A 14,585-nucleotide genomic window follows, 5' to 3' on the forward strand; every position below is an offset into this window, starting at 1 on the left:
ATCTTGCGCTATTTAGATGAAACTCCAAATTATTTCAAAGAATACAGCGGTATTACTATTAGTAGCCTACTTCTCTATAAATCCATGGTAACACCATAGTAGCCTATTGTATTTGATATCATCGCTATACCATGGCACTCCCATACTGTTTTGTAAGGGCAGACACGGAATATTCAGAGGTTTAATACTACTTATATGTTATATTATAGCCAAAGGCGTCACCCCGCCCCTTTAAACGCGTGCCAGCCGCGTCCGCCCCGCCCCTTTTGAACGCATATTAGACGCATTGGACGCCGGTGCTGAGGAGACGCGCGCGGATAGTAACGCCATAGATGCGTTCAGCTGAGGCGTGAGAACGACACGGTTCTCCGATACTACAGCCGCTTTCACGCTGAAATGCGACTCTCAGCACATTATAAAGCATAAGCGCTTTATATGATGGATATATATACGCTATTGGCGGATGGATTAACACGGTAAGAGCATCGCGTGATCTCTGTGTGCAGTGCGCGTGACAGATGAGCAGCTTTTCTGACATTGACATTGAAAGCACGCGCATCGATATTTGACAGATGACTTTATCGAATCGCATACGATCGGTGGGGATGTATGGGAGGATCTGTTGGTATGGAGATGGTTTGATGATGTAGTGGGGAAACAGAGTTGCGCATGATGCTGTAGGTAATGAATGCATCGCTCATATACGGGAGGAATAACCTGAAACCTCCAGCTTTATGCATTGCATATGCATGGTCATTTAGTGGGAGTCTGCAATATGAGTTATGCAATAACAACCGCTTATTCACATTGATTATCTTGTGCATGCAACTTATTTATTGCATGCAACAGACATTTCCTATAGTGTTCATTTGTCATATGTGATGATGTCAGTATTGTTATTAATAACGTTATGTAATGCAGGCTGGGGAACCTACTAGTGAAAGTGAACTAACCTCTAATGATGCCTGATGAAATGGTCTACTTGTGTCACGTGGTGTGGGATGCTCTGGGGCCATACGTCATCGTACGATGGTGCCTAGAGACTCTAATGTTGCATGCTGGAGCTGCAGTGTGCATGAGAGCAGGTTTGCATGACAGAACCCCTTTTTAATACATATTTAAAGGAAGCATTTGGCAATGATGTCATTATTTGCTCGGCCTCATCTAATTCCAAGCTTGCATGCTGCTATATTTTTCAGTGGAAAGACAAAAAGAAGATTTTTAAGAACCTTCAAACATCTCTTTACCATACAAGGACAGTTCATATAGTGACCATGGCTGTTGAGGTGCAAGTGATGTTAATTTGGAAATAACTCTTAACCTTATTCATCTTTTAACCTTATTCATCTTGCCCCTGTGAAAAAGTACACTTGCAAAGAACATACTCAAGTGCAAAGTGAATGTAATGTTTTTGGACACTTAATTGCATGTTATTTGCAATTGAATTAAAATGTATTATAGTTGAAAATTATATATTAAATGCAATGTCAAACTTTTTCACCCATTTAAATATGTAATAATTATATTGCCTTTGAAATATGGTTAAAGTGTACTGATTGTACAGACAAGCATTTATGGAAAACTAAGATATACTTTAATGTAATTTTTATGACATATTTTTAAACATATTTGTAATTCCACATTTTATAATGAGGTTGTTGAAATTTAGTACACCTTATTTTGGGGAACAATTCTCACTAGTTGTTTATTAGCATGCATATTACTAGCATATTAACTGTTTAGTACTTATAGCACATATTAATGCCTTATTCTGCATGATCATATTCTACATCCCTAAACTCAACAACTACCCTACTATCTATTAATAAGCAGTAAATTAGGAGTCTGTTGAGGCAAAAGTCTGAATACGTGTTCCCCATACTAAAATGTGACCTATATATTAACTTTAAATGTAACATTGAATAACACACTACAGTTGATAAAGTACTTTGCATTTGCTATATGTTATTCATCACATCAAAATAAGTGCACTTCTTTAAAGCACAACAAAAGAATATTAAAACATGATTTAAAATGTACTTTAAAGTAAAACATTTAATTTGACATTATCACAAAGTGCACTTTTAAAAGAGACAGTCATGAAAGTGTATTCTCTTTAGTGGCCATTTAATTTTATTAATATTATATTATCTGCATGTAAACATTTTTTTTTAAATACACATATCATTTGAAGTACACTACAAAGGCACATTCAATACAAGTAAGCTCACTTCTTTTTCATAAGGGTGGTCTAAAAAATACTTTTTTAGAAAGTTTAAATCTAATGCTTCTAATAAGTTTTAACCAAACATAAGTTTTAACGTGTGACAAAAACTCTGTGTTTGCTGCATCTTTTATCCAAGGTGAAATCATTCTAGATCATATTTATCTATCATATAATTGGCTTTTAACTCTGAACAAAAAAGTAAAAAAAAGTTACTCTCTGATAATCTGAAGAAATTTCATTCAGGATTACATTCAGATTCAAATAAAACATAATTGTTTCTCAAATACATGCTAACAAATATTGAGATTCGAGAGCTTAAGTTAAGATGTTTTTATTGAGTAATGATTTAAATGTTATATTTTGTTTCTCATACTACTGCATAACTCATACTTTAATAATTCTTTTACTTTGTTTAGTTAAACTTGACAGACATAGTCACTGTGAACTGTTATCATGTGGAAGAAAGCTGAATTCTCCTTTGGTTTTCCATAGAAATAATACAGCACGCAGAACTGAACTGAATGTTCGTCTGAATATGATCGGTCGTATGCGATGATCACTGTCCACCGGAAATGCTGTTGCCTTCGGTCTCACTGGAACCTCATTAAACTCAGTCAAAATTGCATTACACACAGTATCTCTCACTCTTGCTCTCTCTCTCTCACGTGTGTTGCACGGGCTGTCTCTTATACATTACATGCACACTCAACTGACTCATATGTTTCTATTTTTGCTCCACTTCCAAAAGCATCCACTGCATTATTTGTGCAGCCTATAAGAAAACAGAGTCAGGACAGTTTCAAGAGGTCACATCATCAGAAATCATAAATCACGTCCAGTGCTGGTCTGAAGAAGAGCTCGATGAAACTGTCAAAACCTGCTCTCACTTTCAGAAATCGAGATATTCTCCCAGCCTCAAAAGATAATGTGGAGAAAGTAGAACAGATCCTATTATTCCTGTGTTGCAGTGTTATTAGTATTACTTAATGTAGTATTCACTCATATTTTGAATTAGCTTTTATTTTTATATTTTTCATTTTCAACTTTTGCCATATTTTGTTTTTATATGTATTTAGCTTTAAAAGCCTCTTTAGATTCATTGCTCATTGTATTCCTCAATTGTAAGTCAATTTGGATAAAAGCGTTGACCATGAATACATGTAAATTTGTATATTTCAGTTTAGTTTGACTATTTTTAGTACTTCGACTTGATTTCATATAGCTTCCAAGCCAACATTTCTAATATTTCTAATATTATATTGTATTTATGTCAGCTTTGTTTCAGTTAAAGAAAATTATTTTTAATAATTGTGGTTTTAGTTAACAATAACAGCATTGTCTGTTGGGAAGCAAGTAACTGAACGCAATGCTAAATGAACTTAATTACATTTTTCATTCAGAGTGGCTTTGATGTTTCATTTGATTAGTTCATTTAAACTAAAAAAAACTTTGGCACAAATTAGGGTGCTGTTTAGCTTATTTATGTGCATTAATATATTAAGTTTGATTGTGTCGCTCCAGTAATTATCTCTATTGGTTTTGTGCCAGATAAATAGTGCTCTTTCTATTTGAATCAAATAATCTGTAGTTTAAAAGAACTTTAGATATGCCACCTTATATAACTTCAATATTTTTAACTACTTCTTAATAGTAGCTTGTAGTGTATTCAACTAAAACACCGTTCCTAAAAGACTGTAGTTGAAATACTTTAAATTATAAATGTATCTTGGCATGTCGAATATCACTGTTTTTGATGTAACTGGGCCGCCGTGAAAAAATAAATGAAGTGATAAAAACTGTATGATATGACCCTGTAATTAGTGCATGAGCTCAAAGTGTTCAGGCCGTATGAAGGTCCCCGGATGTTTAGTCCTGATGTTTAGTTATTTTTAGCTTGTTTTCAACATGCCCTCACATGTGAAAAGCTTTGCTATCTCCGCTCTGGTTATTGCATCTTTCTGTTTGCTCGTCCGGGTCAAGGAGCTTCAACAAAGCACGATTCACTCAAAAGCCTTTCATTGAAGAGGCCTTTCCCACACACCAGGAACACAGCGGCTGTTTTCCGCTCGCAGCCCTGTGGTTATGAGTGTGTGTGGTTAGATGTTACATGATGCTTATATAGTCTGCATTTCCTGCTTTTAGTATGTAATGATTTTGCTTCTACATATCGTCGCTGTTGGGCGCAATATATCTCCATATCACTACTGTTGGTCACCCTTTACGCCTGTTTGTGGGTTTTGCTAAATATTTAAACAGTGACAAGTGTTAAAAAGAGCTTGTGACTAAATGTCGTATCTCTATTGGCTCCTCGAACTGTCAGTCAAACATTATGACTCCGCCCCGCCTCTATATGAGTGAAGCGCTGCACACGATTTGGGCCATCTCTGCTTGTTTGCAATGCAAAGGTAAATAAGAACTGGTTGAGTGAATATACAGCATTTTCTTTACTCTAGGAACACAATATATAAAGACTAATGTTTTGTGTGTTTGAGGAGTGGAGAAGAGTGTCTTAGTGTAGCATATGTCGTCTTAAATAGCATGATTATATATATAATAACATGAGATTTTGGCCAAATGACAGAAAAAAAACTGAGCGCCCACATAGCTACAATTCACTTTTTAACCTATACGTGTCGGTCCAAAATCTTCTGAAATTCAGTGGTCAAAAACTAAAGCTTGATTTTGGTAAAATGGTAATAATATAATGGCATAAGCAAGTGTCTGACCATATAAAGCCACAATATCAACTTTGACAATGCAGTGTTTAATTATATTCAAAATATATACAGTGTTTTCTCCATTTCCGGAAAAGTAGCACTTTTTTCTGGACCGACAGTAATGATATGTTTATATAATGTTCTACAGATAGATAACTTTGTCTTGTGATTCTAGTCATTATATGAAGTATGTCTGGGTCATATTTCACCGCAAAAAGTGCATTTTAAAGCCATTATCATGACAATTTTGGGGTGAAATATATGCTGTTGAGATGCACAAGACTACATTTGAAAGCAGAATATCTTGCAAACTCAATATTTTCAAATACATTTTTGTGTTGCAACAGTAAAAACAACAAATGTGCATTTTAAAACCATTATCATGACAATTTTGTGTTTTTTCTTTCGTTTTAGGGACGAAATATAGCATTTTTAATGAGATGCACAGCACTAAATTTGAAAGCAGAACCTATTGTGGATCAGAAATCAGGTTCAGGCTTGCATACTGGATATTTTCACATGAATTATTGCGTGGCATAATTTTGAGGCCGTGTACATTCGGGTGTTTCCTGACCCGCAGCTCGTCCTCAGGGCATTTTGTGGTCTGTGTTTGACTTGGCCTGATTCCGATTTTATGAGACAAACTCCTGTCCTGTTCACAAGTGGAAGTGGATTACAGAGATTAGAGATTGAGGAGCACAGATTGACTGACAGCACAGACGCTACACAAAGACAAGGTCATAAACTGGGAAGCTCGTTGGCTGGGAATATGATGGAATTGTCGGGAGCAGCCGGGAAGAACCATCCAACATGGTCTCCTAATGTCAGTGTCTTTCTGAATATCACTGTTTCATGAATGTTAAAAGTCCAGATAGAGAATAGTATAATCACCCAAAAATGTATTCATCATTACAGTGAATTGTGTTGCCTTTCATTTAAAGATGCATACACATCTTCACATTACAGATCTTTAAGTTATCATTTGATAAGTTCTGTCATAAAACTTGAGATGGTGCAGGCTGATGGGTCCTTAATGCAACCTGCTGATCTTACATCGTTAACTACACGGCGCAAGCTGATTGGTTCCTGCTGCATCCGCAGCCAATGAGCTTGATGCTCAACATTTAAATTGTTTGCTGTAGCGCAGAGTTCCTCTGAAACCCTCCCTCTTCCCCAGCTCCACCTGTATAGATCTGCTGAGGGTCATTTCATTTAAGCTATCTGTGCAGCAGCAGTTTATCTAACATGCTCTCCGCAGCGTGTCTGGGAATGTATTGGCAGTAGCAAGTTTCTTCTTGTTCTGCAGCAGCGTAGCAGATCTGTTCCACCCAGACCAAACACTTTAACATTGTCATATCCATTACCATGCTGAACTCTTCCGAGGGTTGTCATGATAGAAATATGATTATCTCTGTCAGTCCCATTCGGTAAATGATTCACAAATCTGCACGTTTAAAAGAATTCAGATGGAAAATCTGTTTCAAATCACTAATGATAAAGTCTAAAAATAAAATAAAAAATATCACATTTTGTTGTGGCAATAATTAGCCAGAATTTTTCCCTTTTTTCGATTCAGAAATCTGGGGTCAGTACTTTTTTCTTTCTTAATTCTTTCTTTATTCAGCATAGACACATTCAATTGACAAAGTGACTATAAGTACATTTATAATGTTACAAAGATTTCTATTTCAAATAAATGAACTTTCTATTCATCAAGGAATCCTGAATTTTTTTTATCAGGTTTTCTACAAACATTATGAAACTATCGACTATTTTTGACTGTCAAAATGCCGGCGGACACTGCTACAGTGAATTGTTCAAAACCTTTCTTTTTAGTAAACTCTGTGTACACAAACACTGTTCTCAATGCTGGAGTTCATGTGTAGAGCCCCTGGTGATACTTCGAGCAAAGTTTCATGTTGTGTCGAGCCTTCTTAGTGTTTTAAAAATAGCGCTTTTGATGCTATCATAGAAGTGCCCCGCATGCACTCCCATTCAAAAGGCAATTTGACCTAAAACGAAAATACGGTCAAACTTAAAAGTGGAGTTTCCATTCTAATTATGCTTTTACGTTAAAGTTTGCCTCGGGTAGATTAACAAAAAGAGCCTAGGTTGCATTTTGGCGAGAGTTACCCTTTAATGAAAGTAAAGGACCACTTTTGCACCTATTATCCATTTATCTGTTTAGAGAAGTCAGTCTTATCAAAATGTGGATTAGATTAAGTTCATCAGGGCGAGACATTGGGTGTCACCAGATCAGTTTGAACAGATGGTCATTCTCCAGGCCTCACGGGAACGAGACGTTTGTTTTGATGATGTCTGACATCAATGATTTTTCAGATCAGCCCATTTGTTACAGTACATCCCATAATCAGTTTTATTTTTTCCAAACCTGGCAGTGATGGTTTTCTGTTGTCCTCGTGTCAAGTGTTTATTGTACACTCTTTCTATACTCTGTTTCTGCAGTGGTCGTTCAGCAGCTCTGGCTGCAGGATTGGGAGTTTTTTGTTTTAAAGCCTTTCACAAGACTCCCATTGTCCCCCGTATCAAATGGGCTCATTATGCGAAATTAGCGCTGGGCCTTCGGCGTGGAATGGGCCGCATTGGCAGTCCTCACATTAGCATGGAAAGCTCCTATTCAAGACTGCATTGCATTATGAGACCAGACTGCTATTGATAAGACTGAAGCGGGTCTGATAAGAAGGGTCTGATGAATTCACATCAAGAAATAATCACTGGGTGTGTTAAAAGGCTTGAAAAGTCTGAGCAAGACTCCTTGACTTTCATTTGTGGCTTTACATTTTGTGCTATTGTTTCTCATGCAAAATTATTCAAGCTGACCCCACCACTTTGTGATTTTGCATGTCTACTAAGTAATAAAAATATAGATTTATCTCGTTTTGAACAACCGATAACGATTCTTAAATCTTAAATTTTACAGCTGGATAAAAGTCAGATTTCCATGTATTTAATGGATGCCTCATGGATAGATCTATCTAATGTAGTGCATTGTGTATTCAGTAAAGAGAAAAGCACCTATAAAGGAAACATGTGGTGGTAAAGAGGCTCATATGTTCAATAATTCACGTCCATCTGTATCTCTGCGGAGTCTGCGCTGGGTTAAAAGGGTCAGCTGGCATCAGCAGTCGTGAGATGAGAGGGGAGATGGCACAGTACAGGCATTTTCACACACTTTACAGATGACAAGGTCAAAGGCCACGGATAAGCCTTGACTCCTTTGAGTCTCATTGCTGTATTTGGTGATTTTCACTGAGATGCTGGACAAATGCTCCTGTTAACCTTCATAGCAAAACTGTACTGGATAAAAAAAAATGGTGTAGTATTTTCATTCAGAAATTGCTAGTAAATTTCACAAATTCTTACATAGAAAAGGCATTGAATTAAACATGCAGTTTTGATGTAGATAGAGTGAAATAGTAGTTTTCTTTTAAAACGTACTCCAATAATCTTTTAAAAGTTTTTTTTTTTTTACGATATTTACAAAATTCAAGATGCATTACTCAAAGTTATGTTCAGGCATCTTGTTGACTGTTTAACTAACTTTAACCTTCTCACCAAGATTCTACAGCAAGGTTGCGTTTCTTGGTTTGTAAACTAGATTTCCTTTCATCATCTCTGCCAATTGATCCTACAATTTTTCTTAGACTGTTTTCAAGTACAAATGGATATTCTTTTTTAAGAACTAATGATGCATTCCCAAATCAGGGAACAACAAGGACTAGACATTATCTTGCACACAACTCTGGTGACTTTAGCCCTATTCAGACAGGACTAGTTTTCGAGGGGGAGGTGTTTTACAGATGTACTTTGCGATTTAAATCCTGTCCAAATCTGCCAAGTCTGTGTTTTTCTCACACACACTCAGTAAAAATGCAACAGTTCTCTGAGAAATTGAATACCGTCCAAATGCGAATGTCTGGGATTGCTGATGTTGTATTATCCCAACGCTTCTCCTCATTTGTTTTTGGAGCTACCGTTTGCACACCTTTCATTTAATTTCAATATGGATGCTATCCAACCAAAAAAATTAATTATGAAAGTAATAAATAGAGCCAAACTGCGAAGACTGCCCATTTTTAATATCAGTGTCAGGTAAGAGTAAGATACTTGTCTAGATTTCTCTGTTAGATTTCTCCTTAAGTTTACTTAAATAGGGTTTTTATGATAAATTATAAAAAATAAATAAATTAAATGACATATATGTCTGTAATCCACACCCCCGCCTCTGTGATAAACATGGAGATGTTAGTCCCGTTCGAATCAGTACATGAAATCACAGATGTTCGAGTGATAAGAATTGTAACTCAAAAGTCATTTAGAAAACTAGTCCCGTCCGAACAGGGCTTATGCGTATGTTGGTAGACAGCGGGTGTTTCATACAAATGCAGCTACTCGATTGTGTGACACAACGTGAAAAGCTGCCAGACAAATGCTCTGTGAGTAAGCAGCGTCTGGGGATAGAAATGTTTGAAGAGGTTTCAGTTCCTTCTTTACATAATGTCTGTCGTAGAAACACGATGTGATTAGCTGAATCTGATAAACTTAGCAGTGGGGAGTGTGTAGAATGTCTTGAATACGATTTAATCTCCCTTTTGCAATAAAATAGACATTTACGATGTGGAACTAAATGTGATTTGAAGTGTTTGTGTAACACTCCTGAAAAGGGAGAAAATAATTAACGAAGGAACGACACGGATGAGGTGCTTCTTCAATGGTGGTTTGATTGTATCTTTAATGACTACGTGCATTATTTCACTTGTGTCCTCTACAACACACCGCAGGATCTTTGTACAATATCGTTCTTCGTGACAAATGATTGCACCTGTTTAGACAAGCCTTCAAAGTGCCTAATATAGACTCAAGACACTATTTCTGTCCTGCCTTCAACCAGCAGATTTGAATTGATGAAAGTTGAATTTGAAACCAAGTATAAGAGATAAAAAGGTTTAGATTTACATAAGTGTTCTTTAGTGATTTACCATTCCAAGACATTTCATAGGTGAAAATAAGGGTTTTTGTATTAGGGATTCAGTGCAATTCTGTTGAGCCCTCTCACTGTTTGTACTATGATAGTTATGAGATGATGTTGTTGCCAGGGGAAACATCATCCTCTGGCAACCAACTCCAATTTACTCGCATACATCCTGCCAACTTATTTTGCTGAACAACGCAATGCAGTTGAAGCCATTCAGAATCAGAAATGAGTTTATTTGCCACGTACATCTGCACTGAATCTCTTCTTGATGAATTACTCCTTAAGATTATGCGATACTAATCAACTATAGAATACTAAATATTGTGCTGTTATTGTTGACCATATTCAATTTAGGCTATTTAAAATTTGTCTTGTGTTTTTGTGATTATCATCCAGTTCCCAAAAACACTCTTTGCATTCATGCTTTTTTTCTTCATGCAACAGTTTTGAATGCAACTAATTTTGTTTTGTTTTATCCCTCTCTTGCAGGGAACCTTAACCTAAACGAATTTAATGGGGAAAATAAGAAGAGTCTCATTAAGATGACACGCACAGATCCACCTGACATATTAGTATCAACTGTGTATCAAGATGTCAAAGTGAATTCCCTCTCGACCCACTCCAAAGCCTGTCATCCCTCAAAACAATGTGATTCCCCATCCATCAGGAAACTGGAGAATACCCGAAAAAGCAAAAAGAGGCACTGCCGTAGATTTGACACTGAGTCTATGGACAAACTCCAATATCATACAATAGCAATGGAGTACCCATACCGAAGGGCTGAAAGGTACGCGGCCAATCCAGATGTTACCTGGAACGCCTTAGGTCGCCAACAAGGGCATGGACTCCATCGGTTTTCTTCCCCAGACATATTTAGCTACCGTCTCACCTCCCAGCCAATGACTGCTGAGATGTCTGGCGAAATTGCTGTGACAGAACAAAAAAGGAGGACTAGATCTAGAAGTGCCTCACGGGTTCAGACCAGCCTAACTCCTGTATCATTTGGTGCTTCCCCTCCAGTGGCAAGGAGGGGTCGGGAAGCTCAAAGAGCACATAAAAACACTCAGCCAAGGCCAGAAGTTTCCCCAAGAAGAGAGTCTTCCTATGCTGCCACACGGGCACATTTGAACGAAGTACACCCCATCAAACTGCAGCCGCAGAGGAGTGACACAAGCAGGTATTCCCCTGTTTATGTGTCTGAGGGCACTGATGAAGGAAGGCCAGATAAACCTGCTACTAGTCCTCATGTTCGGTGCCGAGTGGACATCAAACCAGATGAGTCGGCCATGCAGCAAGGTGGCCGAAAGGCAGCTACATGCCATGTGGACATACCTTGGCAGAAGTATCCTAGCAGTGGCAGTCGGAGTCTGACAGTGCCTCGCCATTTCTCCACTTCGAGGACACCAACTCCCACTGAATCCTTCACGGGAGAGTACAGGCAGGCGTACCAGTATTCACAAAGTATGCCAAACAGCTACATGCAGCCTATGGAGATCCCTTTACAAAAGGTGGCCTCACCACGGGAGCCAAGGGAACACTATGGACGGGAACGAAGGGCTCATTCAAGCCCCAACGTGCCAACTAAATTCTTCTATGCAGAGGATTTGGGGAAGTATGGATCTTCAGCTCCATCAAGGACTTATTATCAAGATGACCGATACAGCATTCCAAGCCAACCCTACTCACCTAAAGTACAATATGTACAAGACCCAAGGACTCACATTGTTCATACTGTACCTTCCCGGACATATTTCTCAGAAATTGACCACTACCATTACCCTGGACAGCCTACGTACTCTAAACACTATGCTGCAAGTGAGCCAGGGGCGTATATTATACAGACACCTCCAGCAAGGACTTACTATGGCGATGACCCAAGGACATATCAGATTCAAACAACCCCTCCTCGGATCTTCTACATGGCCGACCCATACACGCAACAAATGGAGCATCATATTCCTGCAAGGGCATATTACACAGAGGGAAGACGACATGCCCGTGTGGTGCAGCCACAATCTGAGGATTGGTACGGCTCAGAGGTATCCGGCTACTCTAGCCATTACCCTTCCTCGTACGTCTCACAGGTTACTCCCACAAAAGTTAGACAAGAGCCAAAGCACACAACTTGGTACGCCAACCCATGCATGGAGCCAGCAAGAGCCGTAACAGACCCAAGGCCATACTCAAGATCTTGGGATAACATCCTCGATACCCACGTAGAGCGGGAACAGCCCGTACCTCGAGGGAAAAGTGATGAGAATCTTCTTTGTCAGGGGATACAAACTTCAAGTGAAAGACCTAAACCTGTGGTTGTCAATCTTTCCAGCTCACCAAGGCGTTATGCTGCACTGTCCTTATCTGAAAACTCTTTGATTGACAAAAGTCCAACTGAGGCCATGAGCTCTTCCAGTAAGCTGTGGTTTGTCACACCTGAAATTACCATCACAGACAATGATATCAGACCAGGTAATCTTAGTAAATCAGAAGGACGCTCAGCAAGTTGGGATGTGCTGGATTCAAAAAGTGCCCCACATCAAGAAGCCCCTCAACGTGAAGCAAAATCCCGCTCTGGAGAATCTACCAAAGAGAAACCGCACGGTAGCACATCCCTACAGCAAAGTTTAGAGCAGCTCGATGAGCTTCTAGCTGACCTTGTCATCGATTACAAGCCTCCAGCCAGGACCAGTGAGGAACTCCTTGATCAACTCAAAAAGCTCATTGATGAAGAAGAAGCAGTATCTTCAGCGAGAAAGGATTCAATGGCAGGATCTGAAAGCGGCATACCCCTTGACAAACAACCCACTTCAATAAAGATAGATCCTGAAACACTAAGAGACACTGATGGGAGTTGTGATGGGCTGAGAAGCACAGAAGAGTGCTCCCCTGACCAGAGTCCAGATGAGGACGACACGATGATGTGTTCAAACAATAAATGCCGTCGGACCGAGACCTTGTTTAACGCCTGCCTCTACTTTAAATCCTGCCACAGCTGCTATACTTACTATTGCTCTCGCAACTGTCGCCGCGAGGACTGGGATGTCCACAAGGAGAGCTGCCTCTATGGGCGAATCGGCAGTGTGTGTCGCCACATTATTAAGCACTGCCGAGAGACCGCAGAGGTCCACAAAGCTTTCTCCCGTATAGCCAAAGTTGGATACTTGTCTCGGGGCAGGGGTGTCCTGTTTTTGGGATTTCCAAATCCGGGTTCGTCCACAAATTTCCTTCAGTTTGGACTAGAAAGTCTGCTCATGACACCAACCTACTTATCCCTCCGTGAGCTGGAGAGCTTCAAAGATAACCTTGGGGAATATTGCAAGGAGCTCCAAGAGGCGGGAAAGGAATATGACCCTAATGAATGTTTTCTCTTGAATGTATCCATCGCTGTTGGTGATAAAGTGCCTGACGGACCATCGCCAAGGGTCCAAGCCCCAACCGTCAGGAAATTTGCCAAGATTGCTCTTGCTTCCTACAGCCCAGAAAAGAAGGTCCATCGGAAGGAAAGTGACATGGAGACGTTGATCCTGACCCCACCACCGGGTATGGCTGACATTGACAAGGAAGGTGAGGAGGGAAGGAAAGCCAGGGAGATCTGCTTCATCAACATTCAGCGAGAGTTGAGGATACGAGGGGTGTTTCTTCGCCACGAGTATCCCAATGTCTACCAAAAACTCTGCGAGTTTGTTGAAAGCAACAGGAGGTTCACGCCCACTACTATTTACCCTATTGATAAAAGGACCGGCAAGCAGTTTATGTGCATGATAATGGCAGCCTCCGAGCCACGAACTTTGGACTGGGTAGCCAACCCACATCTCTTAGATGACATTATTTAAACAAGTGCACCTTTTATATATTAAAGCATAGATCTCACAATAGTACATATCTAAATATATCAAGCTTATTTGTTATACATGTTTGTAGATATGTATTTTGTTAATGGAAAAAAAAATGTACTCATGTCTGCAAGGTCAGTATTATTCAATATTGGAATATTGCCCATCAGATGTTGAATATGAGTAATTCATATTGTTTGTTTGTTTTGTTTTTCATATCTAGACCCAGCTTTTGTTCATTTATGCTTCACTGGCAATTACTGCCCTCCTGTTTCTTTGTAGCAGTTCTCTTTTGATATTCTTTTATTGTTCATGAAAAGAGAGAGAAAAAACTATCTTCTATTTATTTTATCAATCTACAGAATTATGTACTTATTTACTTCAGAGCTGAATATTTTTTCCTATGCAAAAAAAAAAAAAAAAAAAAAAAAAATGCCAACATTGTCCCGCAAAAATGTTGAAAATGTTTTGGCTAAAGAAATATGATACAATATTTCTTTCAATCTCAAAAAAAAAGAAGAAAAAAAAAGTGTATTTTTAATGCAGGCATTATTATATTATATTATATTATATTATATTATATTATATTATATTATATTATATTATATTATTAACATACTTTAAGTGATTTTGTGATCGGCACAAACTTAAAGAGGAACTTAATAATGCAGAGTAGAATCACAGTACAGACAAAGGGTTGTGGATTATCCACGGTCTACCAAATGTACTTTGTGGAAAGGCTTTAATTAAAAAGAGAGCTGCTTAGAATCAAGCAACACCTAGAATTATGTGCTCCAACCTGGTAAATTCATTTT

At 38.6% G+C, this 14,585-nt stretch overlaps 1 protein-coding gene across 1 annotated transcript; it reads left to right on the forward strand.

Annotated features, from left to right (window-relative positions):
- Positions 1-303: 303 nt before the first annotated feature.
- ajm1 (apical junction component 1 homolog) lies at positions 304-14,277 on the forward strand. Its single transcript, XM_079872069.1, has 2 exons — positions 304-476; positions 10,430-14,277. Exon 2 carries the CDS (start codon positions 10,483-10,485, stop codon positions 13,768-13,770), a length of 3,288 nt encoding a protein of 1,095 aa, XP_079728195.1. The 5' UTR covers positions 304-476; positions 10,430-10,482; the 3' UTR covers positions 13,771-14,277.
- Positions 14,278-14,585: the final 308 nt, after the last annotated feature.

This window comes from Squalius cephalus (assembly GCF_949319135.1).
Source record: "Squalius cephalus genome assembly, chromosome: 5".
NCBI lineage: Eukaryota > Metazoa > Chordata > Actinopteri > Cypriniformes > Leuciscidae > Squalius > Squalius cephalus.